We start from the raw sequence: 23,135 nt of genomic DNA, 5'->3' as shown, positions 1-23,135 counted from the left end.
AGCTTGCAGCCGCTGAGCTACTGTTGGGTTCACTTCTTCAGCTTTGGTCGCAGAGCTTGAGGTAAGCCAACTTTCTGAACATAGTTTGTGGAATTCAGAAGGGTCAGTTTTTCTACTTGCAAAGAATCATGCATTTAAAAAAAATAAAAATTAAGCTTCTTGTACTGTATATTTACATGATTTGATTTTTCTAGATTGAAATATGTTTTTGAACAGGGAATAAGAATCAATGAAAAGTAAAAAGTAGAAAACCTGCTTTCATTTTCTCACAACTGGTCTGTATTTATTGTTTAAATCCACCGTATTGATTAGGTGCTCCTGCAGTGCTGTTAGGTAGGGGGTTCAGGATTTTGATCCAGGCAACGGGAAGCAATGGAGATACATGTCGGAATATTGTGTGACTTGGATAAGTGGCCAGTAATTTTACTCTCCCCTCCAATGCTCAATTGCACAGCAGGTGAAAGACTTTATGTGTAGAATGTTTTTGAGCTGCGATAACTAATGATAACAGTTATTCTGAGATATTGCATCACCACCGTGCATCTGTGTGAATGGCATTTGAGAGTGATGAGAAACGATGAGCTGATTTCACTGCTTCACCTCTGCTCTGCGGTGGGATGGGGCAGTGTTCCTGAAGTGAGCTGTGCCTGTCCAGGCCAAGCTGTATGCTGTAATGGTCTGTTAACATGCTGTCACCCTGAGCAGGTGCATTCCCTTGATATGGCCTTCTGTTAGAAAATATGAAAGTTAAAAGGAGTGCAGCTACAGACCCAGCATTTACAGGGGAAGGTTTTACTATAATGAGACAGATAGTACAGTCCCATTCTATACCCCGCTGTATAACTGAGCTGACTTTGCATGCTACACTGGGAGTGCCACTCAGGATAGAATGTTTGGTGCCAATATTATTGTTGCCTACAGGTCTGTTGGCAGGAACATCCCTGTGACTACAATGGATTCTATCATAATTCAAATCACATGAAAAGAATCATATAGCACAGAAGGAGGCCATTCAGCCATGCAAATAGTCCCACTCCTCCTGCTCTTTCCCCATTAGGGCCTGTAAATGTTTTCCCTGGTATTTATGTGTTCCACTTCTGCTTCCACTACCCTTTCAGGCAGTGCATTTCAGATCACAACTTGCTGTGTTTAAAAAAAAATTCTCCTCATCTCCAGTTTTCCCTTTAAAATTCTTTTGCCTGGTCGCGCGTGCACGCTATTTGTCACAGAACATGGTCTGTGTGGTACCTTCCAGGCTGCTATGCAGCCACATGCTTGCACAGCTTAGCAAGAGAAAATTGCTGATTTTCTCCCCTTGGTTCTTTTGTCAATTATCTTACATTTTATTACCTATCCAATGTGCATAACCACTGGAATTTTGATTTGTTCTAGCAGGGAGAGAATTCACAATCCTCGTGTGTGTGGTTGGAAACAATCACCTCAACGATTTGATTGTTTATTCATCAGGTCAGGCCCACAGTAGCAGATCACAGGTTTGAATGTTTCATACCGTCAGTCCTAACCCCTGATCATCAGGCCTCGCTTTGCTCAGCACAAAAGTAGCCAGATGCATCTTTTGATTGTAGCTTGACCGGCCTCACCTCACTGTACTGCTTGTGATCGGCTTGTCTTTCTGGTGACAGTCAAAGATTATTTTCCTGTCTATCCAGACTGAAGACCATTTTATGATTATTATCTGTACTAGTTTACAGACATGAGAAAGTGTCTGTATCAATGGTGAAGCTTTGACTGGGAGAGGCCATCTCGGACCCATGAATGGTTGGAGAACCCAGAGCAGCAGATACACAATTCCCCACTGTACACTCCCGTGGTGAAGCTCCATACCCACCCTCGCTCAATCGGAGCATCTACTTCTGTTTGAGCATCAGTACGCAGTAAGTCACTTGATCCTTTTTTTTCATGAATATAATCAAGTGAATATTTATTTTTGGTACTTTATGTGTTTATACTAATTTATCTTCTACAAGTAGTCAAAGGATTCTATTCTGCAGTTTTAACAGAAGCAACAAGTTGCATTTACATAGCGCCGTTCAGGTAGTAAAACCTCTAGAGCACGTCTCAGAAATGTCAGCATACAAAATATGACAGTGAGTCGCATGGGATAATAGGTCCGTAACCAAAAGCTTGATCAAAGAGGTAAGTTTTAAGCAGTGTCTTAAAGGAGGAGAGGTGAAGAAGTGTCGGAAGGAAATGCAAAGAGCTTACGGCCTCAGCAGCTAAAGGCATGGCCATTGATGGTGGAGTGAAGGAAACATAGGAGGCTAGAATTGGAGCAGTGCAGTTATCGGAGGGTTATGGTGCTGGAGGAGATTACAGAGATAGCTGGAGGGGAAGGTCATGGAGAGGTTTGAAAACAAGGCTGAAAATTTTACAATGGAAACGTTGCTGGACTAGGAGCCAATGTTGGTCAGCAAGCACAGGGATGGCGGGTGAACAGGACTTGGTGTGCATTAGGATTCAACAGCAGGGTTTTAAATGAGGTCAGATTTATGAAGGAAGTGCTATTTGTTGTTGCTGATGTATTTTGAAAGATGAAATGTCTCAGTTGGAGGCTGGAACTGATAAAGATCCAGGGCTCTGAAATCTCATGGGGCTGGTTTGCATCGTGAACCCATCGATGCTCTGCAGGGCCAACTGCACCCCCATCCACCCCATTATTGTGCTTGTGCCGTTGGTACCCTGCAACACTGACCATAGAATTATACAGCCACAGAAAGAGGCCCTTCGGCCCATCGTGTCTGTGCTGGCCATCAAGCACCTAACTATTCTAATCCCATTTTCCAGCACTTGGCCTGTAGTCTTGTATGCTATGGCGTTTCAAGTGCTCATCTAAATACTTCTTAAATGTTGTGAGGGTTCCTGCCTCTACCACCTCTTCAGGCAGTGCGTTCCAGATTCCAACCACACTCTGGGTGAAATTTTTTTCCTCAAATCCCCTTTAAACCTCCTGCCCCTTACCTTAAATCTATGCCCCCTGGTTATTGACCCCTCCGCTAAGGAAAAATGTTTCTTCTGATCTAATCCATCAATGCCCCTCATAATTTTGTATACCTCAATCTTATCTCCCCTCGGCCTTCTCTGCTCTAAGGAAAACAACCCTAGCCTTTTCAGTCTCTCTTCATAGCTGAAATGCTCCAGCTCAGGCAACATCCTGGTGAATCTCCTCTGCATCTTCTCCAGTGCAATCACATCCTTCCTATAGTGTGGCAACTAGAAATGTACACAGTACTCCAGCTGTGGCCGAACTAGCATTTTATACAGCTCCATCATAACCTCCCTGCTCTTATATTCTATGCCTCGGCTGATAAAGGCAAGTATCCCATATGCCTTCCTAACCACCTTATCTACCTGTGCTGCTGCCTTCAGTGATCTATGGACAAGTATACCAAGGTCCCTTTGACCCTCTGTACTTCCTAGGGTCCTACCATCCTTTGTATATTCCCTTACCTTGTTAGTCCTCCCAAAATGCATCACCTCACACTTCTCAGGATTAAATTCCATTTGCCACAGCTCCACCCATCTTACCAGCCCATCAATACCATCCTGTTATCTAAGTCTTTCCTCCTCACTATTTACAACACCACCAATTTTTGTGCCATCTGTGAACTTACTGATCATACCTCCTATATTCACGTCTAAATCATTAATGTATACTACAAACAGCAAGGGTCCCAGCACTGATCCCTGTGGTACACCACTGGTCACAGGCTTCCACTCGCAAAAACAACCCTCGACCATCACCCTCTGCCTCCTGCCACTAAACCAATTTTGGATCCAATTTGGCAAATTGCCCTGGATCCCCTGGGCTCTTACCTTCATAACCAATCTCCCATGCGGGACCTTATCAAGAGCCTTACTGAAGTCCATGTAGACGACATCAACTGCTTTACCCTCATCTACACATCTAGTCACATCCTTGAAAAATTCAATCAAGTTAGTTAGACACGATCTCTCCCTGACAAAGCCATGCTGACTATCCCTGATTAATCCCTGCCTCTCCAAGTGGATATTAATCCTGTCCCTCAGAATTTTCATGTCCCCTCTGCGCTCTCCTAATTACTTTTTTAAGTACCCCCCTACACTTTCTGTACTCCTCTAGGGCCTCCGCTGTTTTCAGCGCTCTGAATCTGCCATAAGCTTCCTTTTTTTTTTCCGAATTCAATCCTCTATATCCCTTGATATGCAGAGTTCCCTGGACTTGTTGGTCCTACCCTTCACCTTGAATGGGCACATGTTTGCTCTGAACTCTCACTATTTCCTCTTTGAATGACTCCCACTGATCTGATGTCGACTTTCCTACAAGTACCTGCTCCCAGTCCACTTTGGCCAGATCCTGTTTTATCATACTGAAATCGGCCTTCCCCCAATTCAGTACCTTTATTTCCGGTCCATCTTTGTCCTTTTCCATAACTACCTTAAATCTTACAGAGTTATGGTCACTATCCCTGAAATGTTCCCCCACTGACACTTCTACCACTTGTCTGGCTTCATTCCCTAGGATTAGGTCCAGTACTGACCCTTCTCTTGTAGGACATTCTGTGTACTGGCTCAAAAAGCTCTCCTGTATGCATTCTAAGAATTCCGCCCCCTTTAAGCCTTTTACACTAAGACTATCCCAGCTGATATTAGAGTCATAGAGTCATACAGTACTGAAACAAGCCCTTCGGCCCACCGAGTCTGTGCTGACCATCAACCACCCATTTTATACTAATCCTACATTAATCCCGTATTCCCTACCACATCCCCACCTTCCCTCAATTCTCCTACCACCTACCTACACTAGGGGCAATTTACAATGGCCAATTTACCAATCAACCTGCAAATCTTTGGCTGTGGGAGGAAACTGAGCACCCGGCGGAAACCCACACGGTCACAGGGAGAACTTGCAAACCCCGTACAGGCAGTACCCAGAACTGAACACGGGATATGAGGTAAATTGAAATCCCCTACTATTATTACCCTATTATTTTTACACTTCTCTGAGATTTGCCTACATATTTGCTCCTCTATCTCTCCTGACTGTTAGGAGGTCTGTAGTACACGCCCAGCCAAGTTGTTGCCCCCTTTTTGTTTTTAAGTTCTACCCATATGGCCTCATTTGAGGAACCTTCTAAGATATCATCCCTCTTATTAGTCGCTAAATTATATATCCACGAGCAGAATTCCAGGGTAAAATGGAACCACTGCGCCATGGTCCTTGGAAATTAGTCTTCAAAATGCCAAGTCTGTACAGGAGCATTCTGGGGGAGTGACAGGTGAGTAGGAAGTGCTTGGCTCAGGTAACTGCAATGGCTGGCTGTTGTGATCTTTGTCAGGATGAGGGACCAGAACAGAGGTGGAGGCAATGTGAATGAGTGTGTCCTACATATCCATATCCTCCTCAATGAGAGTCAGCAGAGAGGGAGAGAGAAACTATGGGTCTCCATTGGAGAAAATAATGTGTGTGCCATATGGAGGGAGGTGGCAGTGACACTTTACCGACTGCAGACCAGCGATGCACGAAGTCAATGACCTGACCAAGCGGGCAAAGTAACACATTGCCTGTTCCCCCTTTCTTGCATTGGCTATCAACACACTGTTCACTCTCTAAAACTAATTCTGTGCTGATATCCCTTCATACTGCACAGTGGTCAGGGGGATCACTAATTCAGGATCCTGCAGCACATGTCACCATCTCCCCTCACAGCACATTCAGATTTCTACAGCCCAATTTAACAGGATAAACAGCTCAGAGCTGCACTTACCAATCAAAACAGTTAAAAGGCAATAACACAGAATTAGAATAGTGGTTATTGGGTGGGCATTGTTTAATTTAAGTAGAATTCTAAGAAAATGAACAAGAAAGAACATGTGAAAAAGCTCGGAACTAATCTACTTAGTGGAGAAGATTACTTCACGACTTTGGGGGGTGAATCTTGTATAGTCTCCCACTCGGACCCTGTGACGTCGAGGGCGAATTTCGTGGAGGTTTCTCCAATCGGACCCTGTTTTGTGGATCTAGATCCTACTGTGTTATATCAGTGTGTGATTTTATGCTGTTAAATATTCATCAAATTTACTAAATGATGCAAAGATTGGGCTGAGTTTAGTGAGCCTGTCGCAGGTCTTGGAGGTGGTACCAGAAGCGGGCACCATTCCTGTTAGTCATGTGGGCGGCTGGCCCAATGTGATCATGCAACGGGCAGCCACGTTACATAATGTAGACATGGGGCCCGGCCAATCACACAGCAGGGGCAGATTACGAGATGCCGAATATGGCATCAGATGACTTCGGAGCAGGTGCTGGCGCCATATTTAAAGCCCTGCCAGTCCTGCATGTATTGCTGCCTTGGATTGATTTGCTGCTAGCTCTTCACAACTGAGACCCGTGTTGCAGTGGCTATGGAACCCCCCCCTCCCCCCACCACCACACCACCCCAAGACAGACCCTGCAGGATGGCAGAGACAAGTTGCATCACAGTTTAATGATGCCTCCCCATAGATTCTCCTCCAGGTTGCAAGGGAAAGGTGGAAAGTCCTCTTCCCCAGTGATGGCAAGAAGAGGTCTTCCCGCCTGGTCAAGCAAGCCTGGATGGAGGTTGCTGAGCAGGTTAGCAGCTATGGAGTCACCCCCCGAACATGGGTTCAGTGCCGCAAGAGGATCAATGACATCCTGCATTCTGCCTAGATGAGTGCTCCTCACCTCTCTCCTTTTTAGTTATTGCAAGTGGCTACGCAGGAGGAAGTAATAGAAGCTAAAGTGACATGAGGAAAAACTTTTTCACACAGTGAGTGGTTAAGATCAGGAATGCGCTATCTGAGAGTGTGGTGGAGGCAGGTTCAATTGAAGCATTCAAAAGGGAATTTGACTGTTATATGAAAAGGAGGAATGTGCAGGGTTACGGGGAGAAGGTGGGGGCATGGAAGTGAGTGAATTGCTCTTTCAGAGAGCCAGTGCAGTCACCATGGGCCGAATGGCCTCCTTCTGCAACGTAACAATTCTGTGATTCTGTGAAGTGGGACATGGAGAGGGAGGCACTCTAAATGGCACTGGCAGAGAAGGTTAGGCATCACCTCATCCCGATAGATGCATGGCTGTCTTTTGACCAAAGGCTACCTTCTTTCACAGCTCAGCCCCATTAACTCCCCTGAGAGCAGACAGCTGCATGAGCTGTATACGAAAGCCCAGTAGGGGACGAGGGCCTGACACTAGCAGATCTGTCATTTTGATCTCTCTGTGAAGTAGAACTATCTCCCTCTTTCCTCTTGCAGTACAAGAGGGCCTACAGGAGGGAGACATCCCAGACAGGCAGAGGCATACTGGATCTTCAGCCTCTCTCCACAGCCGAGAAAGAGACATTAGAATTGGCAAGGAATCAGGGTGCACCATATTAGATGGAGACACTGGAGACTCCATGCAAGAGAGTGAGGATTGGCTTCCATCGACATACAGTTCACTTTTATGGAGACTAACATCACGTCTGGTTGGTATGGCGTGATCTTCACAGGCTAACCCACACATTTTTGTATTTTCTCAAGCAGGTCGGCGTCTGCAGGAGGCTCCAGCGGAAGGGGGGGGCAGCTGTCAACCTCTGAGGAGGAGAAGTACTCAGAGGATGCACCGTCCCATGACTCTCCTGCACCTTCCGCCAACACAGATACTTCCACTTCGGTGGGTTTCCACTCGACTTCAGAATCAGGGTCAGTCACAAGCTGATGAGCACCATGCACGTACCCTAGCAGCTGGCTGAAGCTAAGACAGCCGAGGCCTCTGACAGTTGGAGGACTGTGGGTGGCCAGGCCCATGCTGAGCCCCAGGTTGATGAAGAGTCTCTGGTGTCGACAGCACAGGGTATGCTGGAGTTTCAGGGAGAGGTCAGGCAACATCTGGTGAAGATGCCAGAAGCCATGCGCAGCCATGAGAGGACCATCCATGTGGAGTCCATCCATGTCATGAATACTGTCATGTCTCAGGCATGCGAGTGCATGGCTTCCTCCATTGAGAAGTTGGTGATCCTCCTAGAGAGCCAGATCCTACAGATACGTGCAGACCTGCGCACCATCGCCTTGGCCATGAGCTCAATGCAGCAGTGGCAAGGCGAGAGAACCCAGAATCTTCTCCAGCTCCTCATCCTTCTCTGGTGAGCAGGGAGGTTCAAGTGAGCCTTGAAAGAGAGAAGGAGAGGCTGCCCTCCACAGCTGGAGGCTCCCCTCAGGGTGTTCTGAGTGTGGACACCAGCTCCTCAGCACCTCCGTCATTGAGCCCAACTCCAGCAGCCATGACACCTAAGGAGAATCCTGCTCTAGTGCAGGAAACCCTCAGGCAGCTGGGGCCTTCCAGGCCTCAGACAGCCAGAGGATGGCTGCCGAAGTCATCCCAGGTCAAGGGGCAGCCTGATCAGCAGCCTTCCTCCAGCTCAGCTGCTAGTGATGGGTTCACACCTTGTGGAAGCACTTGTAAATATATAAAGAAAATCACATAGAGACACTTCAGGTTTCATGGATGTTTGAAATTTGACACATGCTGCATCATATAAAGTTCTTTTGTTTTAGCAATTAAGCTTCATTGTGTAAAAGTGTTTATTCTATCATGCATTAATTATGAGCTGCTGACATCACCTTCCCTCTTAGTGGAATGCTGATGTAGGTTTAGCTGTCACTTGAAGAGGATCTCCGATGGGCCATAATGTGTGGTTCAACTGGGTGCTAGGTACGGAATACAAACAGAAGGGAGACGGCAGACTGCATGCATTGAGGTAAGTATTGTATTAACTCTGAGAGTCCATCAGGATGGCTGGAAGCGGGTAAGTATGAGATTGTCTCTTGCCTGTTTGGCCTGTTGCTCAATCTGCCTGGCCTCTGGTTCAAGGGCTTCAACTTGCTGTGCTGCTTGCTCATCTCCCCCCTCCGTGTCCTCCTTGTCAGTGGAGGAGTGTCATTCAGTCACGTCATCGTCATGTAAGGCCTCCACCCCCACAGTGCTGGATTGTGCAGAGCACAGAAGACCAGAACAATATGCGAAACCTTCACTGGGGCATATTACAGGGCTCCATTGGACCACAAGAACGCAAGAAATAGAAGCAGGAGGAGATGATATGGCCCATCGATCCTGCTCCACCATTCAATACCATCATGGCTGATCTGAGGCTTCAACTCCACTTTCCCGCCCACTTGCCATGTCCCTTGATTTCCTGAGAGACCAAAAATCCATCTATCTCAGCCTTGTATGTATTCAAGAATGGACCATCCACAACCCACTGGGGTAGAGAATCCAAGGATTCACGACCGTTTGAGTGAAGTAATTTCTCCTCATCTCAGTCCTACATGATCGGCTCCTTAACCTGAGATTGTGCCCCCCCAGTTTTAGATTCCTTGATCAGCAGAAACAATCTCTCGATGTCTACCCTATCCAGCTTCAGAATCATGTATGTTTCAACGAGATCGCCTCTCATTCTTTTAATATCCAGTGAATATAGGCTCAATTTACTCAGTCTCTCCTCATAGGATAACCCCCACATCCCAGGGACCAATTTAGTGAACCTTCACTATACCACCTCCAATGCAAGTATATCCTTTCTTAAATGTGGAGACCAAAACTGCACACAGTATTCCAGATGTGGTCTCACCAAAACCCTGTACAATTGGTAGCAAGACTTCTTTATTCCTGTACTTCAACAAAGGCCAACAGGCCATTTGCCTTCCGAATGCTTGCTGAACCTGCATGCTAGCTCCCTGTGTTCCTTGTACAAACACACCTCAGTCTCTTTGAACATCAACACTTACAAGTTTCACACCTTTCAAAAAATATTCTGCTTTTCTATTCTTACAACCTCACACTTACCTATATTATATCCATCTGCCATCTTGTTGCCCACTCTATATCTCTATGCAGCCTCTCTGTGTCCTCTCCACAGTTTACCTTTCCATCTACCTTTGTATCATCAGCAAACTTAGATACATTACTCTGTCTCTTCATCTAAGTTTTTGTATATAGCTGAGGCCCCAGCACTGAAACCTGCGGCATTCCACTATTTATGGCCCGCCAACTTAAAAATGCCCCATTTATGCCTACTCTTTGCTTCCTGTCCATTAACCAATCCTTTATCCATGCCAATAATATTACCCCCAACTCCTTGAGCCCTTATCTTACCTATTAACCATTTGAGTGACACCTCACCAAATGGCTTTTGGAAATCCAGGTATACTACATCTCCTGGTTCCCCTTTATCTACCTTACTAGTTACATCCTCAAAAAACTCCAATTAATTTGTCAAACAAGATTTCCCTTTAGTAAAACCATGTTGACTTGGCCTAATCATTACTGTGTTTTTCTAAGTGCATTGGTAAGACGTCCTTAATAATCGATTCCAGTATTTTCCTAATGACTGATGTTAGGCTGACTGGTCTGTAGTTCCCTTTTTTCTCTCTCCCACCTTTCTTGAAAACTGGCGTTACATTTGCCAACTTCAAATCTGATGGGACAATTCCCGAATCTAAGGAATTTTGGAAAATCATAGCTAACGCATCCACTATCCCTGCAGCTGTCTATTTTAGAACCATAGGGTGTAGACCAGCAGGTCCCAGGGATTTGTCAGATTTTAGTCCCTTAAGTTTTGCCAATACTTTTTCCTCTGCTGATATGAATTTCCTTAATTTTATCACTTTTTAGCCCCTAGGTTACCCTCTATTTCTGGTATGAAACTTGTGTCTTCTACAGTGAAGACAGACACAAAATATTTGTTCAATGCTTCTGCTATTTCCTCATTCCCCATGATAATTTCTCTTGTCTCTGCTTCTAAGGGACCAACATTTACTTTAGCTACTCTCTTCCTTTTTATATTCCCATAAAAGGTCTTACAATTTGTTTTTATATTACTGGCTAGTTTACTCTCTTTTTTTAAACTTTTTTATCAACTTTTGGTGGCCCTTTGCTGGTTTCTAAAACACTGTCAATCCTCAGACTTGCTGCTCTTTTTTGCAACATTGTAAACCTCTTCTTTCAAGCTAATACTATCCTAACTTCCTGAGTGCGTCATGGATGTGTCTTTCTTGCTGAGTTTTTGTTTTTCAATGGAATGTTGAACATTTTGAATGATTTCTCTAAAGGTTTCTTACTGTTCATTTACCACCGTACCTTTGAGTCTATTTACCCAATTCACCTAGCTAATTCTCCCCTCATACCAATGCAATTGGCTTTGTTTAAGTTTAAGATTCTTGCTTGTGATTGGAGTATGTCACTTTCAAACTTAATATGGAATTCAATGGTATTACGATCACTGTTTCCCTGTGGATCTTTTACTATGACATTATTAAATAACCCTGCTTCATTACACACTACCAGATCTAAAATAGCTTTATCCCTAGTCAGTTCCACAACATATTGCTCCAAGAAGCTGTCCCGAAAACGTTCTACAAACTCACCTTCTTGACCACTCTTTCCAATTTCATTTTCCCAGTCTATATGAAGATCAAAATCCCCACAATTATTACATTGCCTTTTTTATAAGCTCCAATAATTTCTTGTTTAATGCTCTGTCCAACAGTGTAACTACTGTTAGGGGACCTATAATCTACTATACGAGTGTTTTCTGATTCTTGCTATTCCTAATTTCCACCCATCCTGATTCTACTTTATGATTTTCTGAGGCCAGATTCTTCCTCACTAATGTCCTTATGTCATCCTTTACTACCAGGGCTACCTCTCCTCCTTTGCCGTTCTGTCTATCTTTCCAAAATATTGTGTACTCTGAAATATTTATTTCCCAACCTTGATCACCATGTAACCATGTCTCTGTAATGGCGATTAGATCTAAATCATTTACCTCTATTTGTGCCACTAGTTCCTCTATCTTATTGCAGATGCTTCAGGTAAAGAACATGGAATTTCAATTTTTTACTTCTTTTCTCTGCAATGACCTTATTCACTGATGTACAATTTTTTGTTAAACTCTCTGTCCCTACCTGTCCCATTCTGCTTCTCTTTGCCCACAACTCTATATTGTTCCGATGCCTCAACCTTTCGCTTTGCATTTCCAAATTTCCTTTCACATGAACCCTCCCCCTCCACCCCCATTAGTTCACAACCTCTAACCTTATCTGCTGGCAAACTCTTAAGTTTGTATGCTCTGTCCCTTCTTGCCACACTTTGATTATCATTACCCTTATTGCTATCTTGCTGTCTTGCCTTCTCCTTTCTCTTTAAATTATCACATCTTCCCTCACTTGATCACTCACCCCCACTATTTATTTTAAAGCCCTCTCTACTGCCCTAGTTATATAACTTGCCAGAACACTGGTCCCAGCACGGTTCAGTGAAGACTGTCTCAATGATACAGCTCCCACTTTCCCTAGTACTGGTGCTAGTGCCCCATGAATCAAAACCCATTTCTCCCATACTAATCTTTGAGCCACGCATTTAGCTGTCTATTTATCCTGCACCAATTTGCTCGTGGCTCAGGTAATAACGCAGAGATTATTATCTGTGATGTTCTGCTTTTTAATTAGCCCTCATGCTCCTATCTATGTTGATGGTAGCCACTTGGACCACAACAACTGGATCCTCCCCCTCCCACTGCAAGTTCCTCTCTATCCCTGAGCAGATGTCCCGAACCCTGGCACCGGGGCAGGCAACATAGCCTTCTGGACTCTCGCTCTTGGCTGCAGAGAACTGTGTCTATCCCCCTGACTATACTGTTCCCTACTACCACTACATTCCTATTTACTCCCCCCACTTATGGCTTCCTGTACCACAGTGAGATGGTCAGTTTGCTCATCCACACTGCAGCTCTTGCTCTCATCCATGCAAACTGCAAGAAACCTGTTGGACAATAGCAAGGGCTGAGCCTCCTCCACTTTTGCCTTCTCAATCCCCTGACCTGCCTCACTCACAGTCACCCCCCACTCCCTGAGCACTGACCAAATCAGAAGACCCTATCCTAAGTGGTGAGACTGCCTTCTGGAACGAAGCGTCCAGGTAACTTTCCCCCTCCCTGATGCATCACAGTGTCTGTAGCTTGGCTTCCAGCTCACTGACTCTGAGCCAAAGCTCCTCAAGCCGCAGACACTTACTGCAGACGTGTTTGCCATGGATTACACTGGCATGCACCAGCTCCCACACACTGCAGTCGAGACAACGGAATCTCATCTTCAGCAGCCCAGTGGCCTGCTCGATGGACGTTGGGTGGAGCTGTGGCAAGTGTACCTCTCCTCCGCTGCATTGTGAGGGTTCCTCACAGGTGTCAGTAGCTAAGTCTTCAATGCGTAGCCTTTGCCCCCGAGAATCCATCCCTGAAAGCAATGGGGTGCCTAAAATGCTTGGCGCCTGGGAGTGTCGAAGTATGTAAGTGTCGTGGCTGCTTCATGGGAAGCGGCACACACCTGCAGGAAATGCTTTCGGTGGTCACAGATGCACATGGAAGCCCTCCCTCTTGATGAAGGCAGCTGGCTGGTCTGATGGAGCCTTGATGGGCGCATGTGTGCAGTCTTACACACCTTGCACCCAGGGGAATCCAGCAATGGCCCCAAAACTGATGGCCCTCTTGGCCTGACTGTCAGAGTCGGTCTGGTAGTGCACATAGGTGCCGGCCTTCTTGAACAAGGCATTGGTTACCTCCTTGATGCAGGGTTGGGCTGCTGCCTGGGAGATCTCACACATGTCCCCGGTGGATACTTGGAATGTTCCAGGTGTGTAAAACTTTAATGCCACTGTGATATTCAGGGCCACTGGCATAGGGTGACCCTCAAATTCCACAGGTTGCAACTTGTCCTGCAGCAGCGTGAATAAGTCAGTGAAGGTCTCCCTGGAGAGATTTAGTCTTTGCTGACAATGCTGCTTGGACATTTGGAGGTAACTGATTCGAGTCCGGTACACTCTCTGGCACAGGCGGGCCCTTCTTGGCATGGCTGGCTGCTGCTGCTCTCATTGTGGAGCTTCATGGGCAGGCACAGCTGCCTCCTGGCCTTCGCTCTGTCAGACGTACCGCATCACACCACAGGGGTCCAAAAAGATAAGGTGTATGAGATCCATGTCAGGTGACCAGTGGGCCTCCAAATGGCTGTTGATGCAGAGACGGCCCGGCCTTGGGACCTGTACCTTTGCTACTTGTGGAAGACTCCCTGATGGCCCTCAGTGACCACTCTTGCTGATGGCCAACCCTCTCACACAGCAGTATGGGCAACCAAACATCTCACGGAACAGTTTGGTCACCTGATACAGCCACCCAAACCCAAGCCCGCAACCCCCACCCCCCCCAACGCAGGCCACCCGAGACCTTGTTCAGCTGGCACACCCACACGAGACCCTTCCCTCCTCAGCACTCCCACCCGAGACCCTTCCCTCTTTGGTACTCCCATCCGAGACCCTGCTCAGCCGGCACTCCCACCCGAGACCCTGCTCAGCCAGCACTCCCACCCGAGACCCTGCTCAGCCGGCACTCCCACCCGAGACCCTGTTCAGCCGGCACTCCCACCCGAGACCCTGCTCAGCTGGCACTCCCACCCGTGACCCTGCTCAGCCGGCACTCCCACCCGAGACCCTGCTCATCCGGCACTCCCACCCGAGACCCTGCTCAGCCGGCACTCCCACCCGAGAACCTGCTCAGCCGGCACTCCCACCCGAGACCCTGCTGATCCGGCACTCCCACCCGAGACCCTGTTCAGCTGGCACTCCCACCCGAGACCCTGCTCAGCCGGCACTCCCACCCGAGACCCTGTTCAGCCGGCACTCCCACCCGAGACCCTGTTCAGCTGGCACTCCCACCCGAGACCCTTCCTTCTTCGGCACTCCCACCTGAGACCCTGTTGAGCCAGCATTCCCACCTGAGACCCTACCCTCTTCGGCACTCCCACCCGAGACCCTACCCTCTTCGGTACTCCCACCCGAGACCCTGCTCAGCCGGCACTCCCACCCAAGTCCTCACCCTTGCAGAGTGCACAGCACTGTAAGGCAACAAAGACCTCCACTCCCCCCGTTCCCCTCTGCAGTGCCGCTCCTGGCTGCCTACCTGTCACGGCACTGAGGCCTTGCTTCGTTGCCACCAACTTTCAACAGTCGGAAATCCGAAGTCACGTGAGAGGTGCCTGTCATCCACTTAATTCCGATTGAATCGCGATGAATTAAGTGCTAATGTATTAAGTGTCCTACAATTTAAATTGCATTCCCGTCGCATCAGGGCAGCAACACCGCCTTTGTGCTTTCTGGCCGTTGACTAAATCCAGAACTGACATCACGACGCAGGATTTCTGTGTGAATGCTTCCAATGAGATTCTCCAGCCCCCAAACAGCCACACTAAATTCAGCCCATTGTTTCATTTCTTAAAATTATTACTGTCTCTTGTGGACATAAAAGCTAAATTCCAGAGGTGAGGTGAGAGTGAGTGCCCTTGATATTAAGGCAGCATTTGACCAAGCGTAGCATCAGTGAGCACTAGTAAAACTGAAGTCAATGGGAATCAGGAGGAAAACTCTGCACTGGTTGGAGTCATACCTAGCACAAAGGAAGATGGTCGTGGTTGCTGGAGGTCGATCATCTCAGCCCCAGGACATCACTGCAGGAGTTCCTCAGGGTAGTGTCTTAGGCCCAACCATCTTCAGCTGCTTCATTAATGACCTTCCCTCCATCATAAGGTCAGAGGTGGGGATGCCCACTGATGATTGTACAGTGTTCAGTACCATTTGCAGCTCTTTAGATAATGAATTTGTTCGTGTCTACATGCAGCAAGACCTGGACAACATTCAGGCTTGGACTGATAACTGGCAAGAAACATTTGTGCCATGTAAATGTCAGGCATCAACCATCTCCAACGACACAGAATTTAACCAAATTCCCTTGATGTCCAATGGCATTACCATCACTGAATCTTTCCCCACAAAAGTAGCTCATTCCTAGTTCTACTTATGTTGTTGGTTACTGCATGGAACTCCTCCAAGTTATTCACCAGCCATGAGGAGATGTCCTCAACCCTGGCAAACGCTGGCAACACAACCTTCAGAACATCTAGTTGCAGCTGCAGACAATAGTGTATATCCCCTGACTATACTATCCCTTGAACAGCCTCATGCAGCATGGAGCTATGGTCAGTTTGCCCATCCACCCTGCAGTCCTTCTTAACCACAGTGGTAACAAAACAATGGGCTGGCTTTAAAGAGGCGATGGTACAGGTACCGTCGAGGTATATTCCGAAGAGGGGGAAAGGTATGACAAACAAAGCCAGAGCTCCTTGGATAATGAAAGAGATAGTAAGATGAAGCAGAAAAACGATGTATATCACAAATATCAGGTTGATAATATAAGTGAGAACCTGGCTGAATGTAGAAAGTTCAGAGGGGAAGTGAAAAAAAGGAGAAGGCAAGTGAGAGGATGAGAAGAGACTGGCAACTAACATAAAATGGAATCCAGAAGTCTTTTATAGGTATATAAATAGTAAAAAGGTAGTAAAAGGAGGGGTGGAGCTCATTAGGGGATTTATGAATGGTGGCTGATGTCATGGCGGAGGTATGAAATGAATGCTTTGCATCTGTCTTTACAAAGGAAGAAGATGCTACCAAAGTTATAGTGAAAGAGGTGGTAGTTAAGACACTGGATGGGCTAAAAGAGGGTGTATTAGAAAGGCTGGTTGTACTTGAAGTTAATGCATCCAAGGATATGGATGGAAGTAAGGGTGGAGCTTGCGGAGGCACTGGGCATAATCTTTCAATCCTCCTTTTATACAGGGGTGGTGCCAGAGGACTAGAGAATTGCAAATATTGCAATAAAAACAAGAAATGCTGGAACCACTCAGCAGGTCTGGCAGCATCTGTGAAAAGAGAAGCAGAGTTAACGTTTCGGGTCAGTGACCCTTCTTCGGAACTGACAAATATTAGAACAGTCACAGGTTATAAGCAAGTGAGGTGGTGGTGGGGCAAGAGATAACAAAGGAGGTATAGATTGGACCAGGCCACATAGCTGACCAAAAGGTCACGGAGCAAAGGCAAACAATATGTAAATGGTGTGTTGAAAGACAAAGCATTAGTACAGATTAGGTGTTAATACACTGAATATTGAACAGCAGCAATTGCAAACCTGAAAAAAAACAGTGGGTAAGCAAACTGAACAAACTAAGATGAAATGAAATAAATGCAAAAAAAGATTGTAAAAAATGTAAAAAGAAAAGAAGAAAAAATAAGTAAAAATGAAAGTAAAATGGGGGGTTGTCACGCTCTGAAATTATTGAACTCAATGTTCAGTCCGGCAGGCTGTAGTGTGCCTAATCGGTAGATGAGATGCTGTTCCTCGAGCTTGCGTTGATGTTCACTGGAACACTGCAGCAATTCCAGGACAGAGATGTGAGCATGAGAGCAGGGGGGAGTGTTGAAATGGCAAACAACCGGAAGCTCAGGGTCCTGCTTGCGGACTGAGCGGAGATGTTCCACAAAGCGGTCACCCAGTCTGCGCTTGGTCTCCCCAATGTAGAGGAGACCACACTGTGAGCAGCGAATACAGTATACTACATTGAAAGAAGTACAAGTAAATCGCTGCTTCACCTGAAAGGAGTGTTTGGGGCCTGGGATAGTGAGGAGAGAGGAGGTAAATGGGCAGGTATTACTCCTCCTGCGATTGCAGGGGAAGGTGCCATGGGCTGGGGACGAGGTGGTGGGGGTAATGGAGGAGTGGACCAGGGTGTCGCGGAGGGAACGATCCCTTCGGAATGCTGACAGGGGAAGGGAGGGGAAGATGCGACTGGTAGTGGCATCACGCTGGAGGTGGCGGAAATGGCGGAGGATGATCCTTTGGATATGGAGGCTGATGGGGTGAAAAGTGAGGACAAGGGGAACCCTGTCACGGTTCTGGGAGGGAGGGGAAGGGGCCGGACACGGTTGAGGGCCCTGTCAACCACAGTGAGGGGAAATCCTCGGTTGAGGAAAAAGGAGGTCATATCAGAAGCACCGTCATGGAAGGTAGCATCATCAGAGCAGATGCGTCAGAGACGGAGAAACTGGGAGAAAGGAATGGAGTCCTTACAGGAGGTAGGGTGTGAAGAAGTGTAGTCGAGGTAGCAGTGGGAGTCGGTGGGCTTATAATGGATATTAGTAGACACTTCCCTTCCCTTCCTCGACTTCTCTGTCTCCATCTCTGGGGATAGGTTGTCTACTAATATCCATTATAAGCCCACCGGCTCCCACAGCTACCTCCTTTTTCCTCAACCGAGGATTTCCCCCCACTACCAGTCGCATCTTCCCCTCCCTTCCCCTGTCAGCATTCCGAAGGGATCGTTCCCTCCGCGACACCCTGGTCCACTCCTCCATTACCCCCACCACCTCGTCCCCAGCCCATGGCACCTTCCCCTGCAATCGCAGGAGGTGTAATACCTGCCCATTTACCTCCTCTCTCCTCACTATCCCAGGCCCCAAACTCTCCTTTCAGGTGAAGCAGCGATTTACTTGTACTTCTTTCAATGTAATATACTGTATTCGCTGCTCACAGTGCGGTGTCCTCTACATTGGGGAAGACCAAGCGCAGACTGGGTGACCGCTTTGCGGAACATCTCCGCTCAGTCCGCAAGCAGGACCCTGAGCTTCCAGTTGCTTGCCATTTCAACACTCCCCCCTGCTCTCTTGCTCACATCTCTGTCCTGGGATTGCTGCAGTGTTCCAGTGAACATCAACGCAAGCTCGAGGAACAGCATCTCATCTACCGATTAGGCACACTGCAGCCTGCCGGACTGAACATTGAGTTCAATAATTTCAGAGCATGACAGCCCCCCATTTTACTTTCATTTTTAGTTATTTTTTCTTCCTTTTTTTTGCATTCTTTTTTACATTTTTTACAATCTTTTTTTGCATTTATTTCATTTCATCTTAGTTTGTTCAGTTTGCTTACCCACTTTTTTTTCAGGTTTGCACTTGCTGATGTTCAATATTCAGTGTATTAACACCTAATCTGTACTAATGCTTTGTCTTTCAACACACCATTAACATATTGTTTGCCTTTGCTCCGTGACCTTTTGGTCAGCTATGTGGCCTGGTCCAATCTATACCTCCTTTGTTATCTCTTGCCCCACCTCACTTGCTTATAACCTGTGACTTTTCTAATATTTGTCAGTTCCGAAGAAGGGTCACTGACCCGAAACGTTAACTCTGCTTCTCTTTTCACAGATGCTGACAGACCTGCTGAGTGGTTCCAGCATTTCTTGTTTTTATTTCAGATTTCCAACATCCGCAGTATTTTGCTTTTATTACGCAAATATTGCACCCTTGTTCAAAAAAAGTGCGTAAGGTCAAGCCCAGCAACTACGGGCCAGTTAGCTTAACCTCAGTGGCGGGAAAGCTTTTAGAAAGGATAATCTGGGTTAAAATTAACAGTCACTTGGACAAATATGGATTAGTTAAGGAAAGCCAGCATGGATTTGTTAAAGGCAAATCGTGTTTAACTAACCTGATTGAGTTTTTTCATGAGGAAACAGAAAGGGTTGATGAGGGTAATGTGGTGACGTGGTGTCCATGGACTTCCAAAAGGCACTTGATAAAGTGCCACATAACAGGCTTGTCAGCAAAGTTAGAGCCCAAGGAATGAAAGGGACAGTGGATACGAAATTGGCTGAGTAACATGAAAGTAGTAGTGATGAACCGTTTTTTCAGACTGGAGGAAGGTATATAATGGGGGTTCCCCAGGGATCGGTATAAGCACCATAGCTTTTCTTGAACTATATTAATGACCTAGACTTGGGTGTGCAGGGCACAGTTTCAAAATTTGAAGATGACACAAAATCTGGAAGTATTATGAACTGTGAGGAGGATAGTGATAGACGTCAAGAGGATAGAGACAGGCTGGTGGAATGGGCGGACAAGTGGCAGATGAAATTTAATGGAAAGATAAGTGAAGTGATACATTTTGGTAGGAAGAATGAGGAGAGGAAATATAAAATAAAGGTTACAATTTAAAGGGGGTGCAGCAGCAGAGGTTCCTGTGTATCTGTGTACAAAGCATTGAAGGTGGCAAGGCAGGTTGAGAAAATGGTTAAGGAGGTATATGGGATCCTGGGCTTTATAAGCTGAGGTATGGAGTACAAAAACAAGGAAGTTATTGTGATCCATTATAAAACACTGGTCTGGCCTCAACTGGAGTATTGTGTCCAATTCTGGGCACCGCACTTTAGGAAGGATGTAAAGGCATTAGAAAGGGTGCAGAAAAGATTTACGAGAATGGTTCCAGGGATGAGGGATTTCAGTTATGTGGATAGATTGGAGAAGCTGGGGCTGGTCTCTGTAGAGAAGAGAAGGTTGAGAGGTAATTTGCTAGGGAAGATGGTGCTGTAGTGGTAATGTCATTGGCCTAGTAAGATAGAGGCTGAGGTGGGTTCAAATCCCACCATGGTATCTGGTGGAATTTAAATCCAATTAATAAATAAAGTTCAATTCATTTAAAAAAAATCTGGAATTGAAAACTAGTTTCAGTAATGATGCTATGTATCAACAATTGTTGTAAAAACCCATCTGGTTCACTCATGCCTTTTAGGGAAGGAAATCTGCCGTCCTTACCTGGTCTGGCCCACATGTGACTCCAGACCCACAGCAATGTGGTTGACTCTTAACTGCCCTCTGAAATAGCTGAGCAAGCCACTCAGTTCAAGGGCAATTAGGGATGGGCAACAAATGTTGGCCCAAATCCAATGAAAGAATAATAAAAAAAAGTATTCAAAATCATGAGAGGTCTGGACAAAGTAGATAGGCCAAAACTTTTTCTGGATCAGGAGACACTGATTTAAGGTGAATGGCAAAACAACGAAAGGTGACATGATGAAAACATGATTTTTCACACAGTGTGTTAAGATCTGGAATGCATTGCCTGATGTGGAGGCGGACTATGGTGGAGGCAGAGTCAATTGTGGCTTTCAAAATGGAATTGGACAATTATCTCAAGAGAAAAAAAATTGCAGGGCTGGGAGAAAGGGTGGTGCAATGGGATTAGCTAAATTGCTCTTGCAGAGACATGATGGGAAGAATGGCCTCCTGTGTGCTACCATTCTATGATTCTAAGTACCTACTACCTGTTGGACAAGGTCTAAGGCTGAAGTTCCTCCAGCATTGCATCTGCGGTCATCTTACATGCCTGAGTCACAGTTGCTCTGTCTTGTCCCTGACCATTAACTAAACCAATATGACCTAAGGGGTGTGACTACCTCCTGAGTCAAAGTGTACAGGTAACTCCCACAATGTCCCACAATGCCTGCACCTCAAACTCCAGTTCAATAACTCTGAGCTGAAGTTCCTGGTGTTGCAGATAGTCACTGCAGCTGTGGTTGCCTGAGTTCGTACTGCTTTCCATAGATTCACACAAGCTGCAGATGAGCCACACCTCCTACAATACCATCTCTATCTAACCTCAATTTATATATTCACTCAAAGCTTATGTAATTAATTCACTTGGTTTATTTTTAGTTTTTCTTAACTAATTAATTTAACTAATTTGAATTATTGATTTCATAAAGCATTAGTTATAGGTTCATACTTTCTAGTTTACACCACTCCACTCCTCCTGCTTAGAGAGCAAAGAAAGTCCATTACTCACCAACCAGTCACCAAATGGGTCTGAGGGATGTTTACCCAGCTGAATGGTTGCTACTGGAAAATCTCACACTTTTTAAAACCCCGTTCAGTTATCCTAGCTCTTTATCTTTGGTCTTTATGTTATCTTAGTCTATATTTATTTATGGTGTTTACCTTTTACTCTGTTCTAAGTTTTTTTGATCTTGCACTAAGCACTAAAACACTGAACAAAATACTTACTACTTCAAGTTTACACAAACTGTTATAAGTGTTGAAGGCAAAAAGGGGCACCTCCTTGGTTTGCTGTACAGGCACTGAGTGGCTGATGTGATTCTGCCACATTGTGAAGATAAATGGAGCCTGAGCTGTTTCAGATTCACAGCACCGGAGGTGCTTGCTTCCTGCATCTCTCTGTGCGTTGGGCATGAGTCGGCCTCATGCTGAGGGCTTCCCTTTGACCTCATACAATATCCTACAATCACAGCAGAAGTGCTACTGCCGTTTGATAGTGGCGGGAACTACATCCATATTACACCATATTATCCATTAAATACAGCACCATATTATTTGGTAGTTCCATTTCTATATGTTTTCCAAAGATTTGTGAATAACTTGCTGATTATGTTTGCAGAGAATTTTTTTGCTTTCATATATCAATAAGTTTTTTTTTTCCTTGAAGGGTTGGAGAAAAATGAACAACTCAGCATTGAATAATAGCACATCCTCACCAGGAACATTCAGAGGCAGCAATTTCACCTCCAATGTCTCAATTAGCTGCGATTCGCCTGGAACCACTTATAATGCTGCTTTAATAGCAATTTATGCTATTGTATTAATGGGAGGTTCTGCTGGAGCCGTCATCATGACTTGGAAAATCAAATCTGATAGAAGATCAGTGACATCCACTGCTGTGATCAATCTTATATCGGTGCACACTTTCTTTCTCCTAACTGTGCCATTCCGCATCTCCTATTACATTCTTGGTGAGTGGAGATTTGGTGAAATATTTTGTAAGCTGGTCAGTGCGATGATTCACGTTCACATGTACCTGTGCTTCATGTTCTACGTGGCCATAGTTGTCATAAGGATGATCAGTTTCTTTCGAGAAAAGAAGAGAATGCAGTTTTACCAGCCTTGGCATGCCAGTGCTGCCAGCCTGCTCATCTGGGCACTGGTGCTTTTTGGTGTTTTGCCGCTCTTTCTGGGATTCTACGGTACTTCAAAGAAGTATAGCCAAATGCAATGTTTTCAGTTCCAGACTGAGCTTACAAAAGGATTCATAAAGGTTGTGAACTATCTTTGTGTTACTGTTGTATCAACAACAATCTGTGTTTTGCTTGCCATTCAGATAATTATAATAATGAAATTAGCAGCCAAACATGCAGGCACCTTTCGTAAACAGCAACAGTTTGGAGCTCAGACAAAGACTTTGTTGTTCTTGCTGGTTATGATCATATGTTTTCTACCATACCTTGGATTCAGGTTGTTCTACATAAACCAAATTGTGACTCACCCTTGTTCACTGACCTTACATACCATTAATGAAGTATTTTTAGCACTGACTGCAATGAACTGTTTTGATGTGCTTACCTTCCTATTGGCTGCACATTGA

General features: G+C 45.7%; 1 protein-coding gene across 1 annotated transcript; it reads left to right on the top strand.

The window, feature by feature from the left end:
- Positions 1 to 23,135, top strand: LOC137370329 (probable G-protein coupled receptor 141). Its single transcript, XM_068032697.1, has 2 exons — positions 1 to 61; positions 22,203 to 23,135. The coding sequence occupies exon 2, from the start codon at positions 22,215 to 22,217 to the stop codon at positions 23,133 to 23,135; it is 921 nt and encodes a 306-aa protein (XP_067888798.1). The 5' UTR covers positions 1 to 61; positions 22,203 to 22,214.

The sequence above is a fragment of the Heterodontus francisci genome, chromosome 5 (genome assembly GCF_036365525.1).
Source record: "Heterodontus francisci isolate sHetFra1 chromosome 5, sHetFra1.hap1, whole genome shotgun sequence".
Lineage (NCBI taxonomy): Eukaryota > Metazoa > Chordata > Chondrichthyes > Heterodontiformes > Heterodontidae > Heterodontus > Heterodontus francisci.
This window is presented reverse-complemented; position numbering and strand designations above follow the sequence as displayed.

Bases quoted from the DNA above. Each gene is read 5' to 3' on its own strand.
- LOC137370329 (XM_068032697.1), top strand. From the start codon at position 22,215: ATGAACAACTCAGCATTGAATAATAGCACATCCTCACCAGGAACATTC.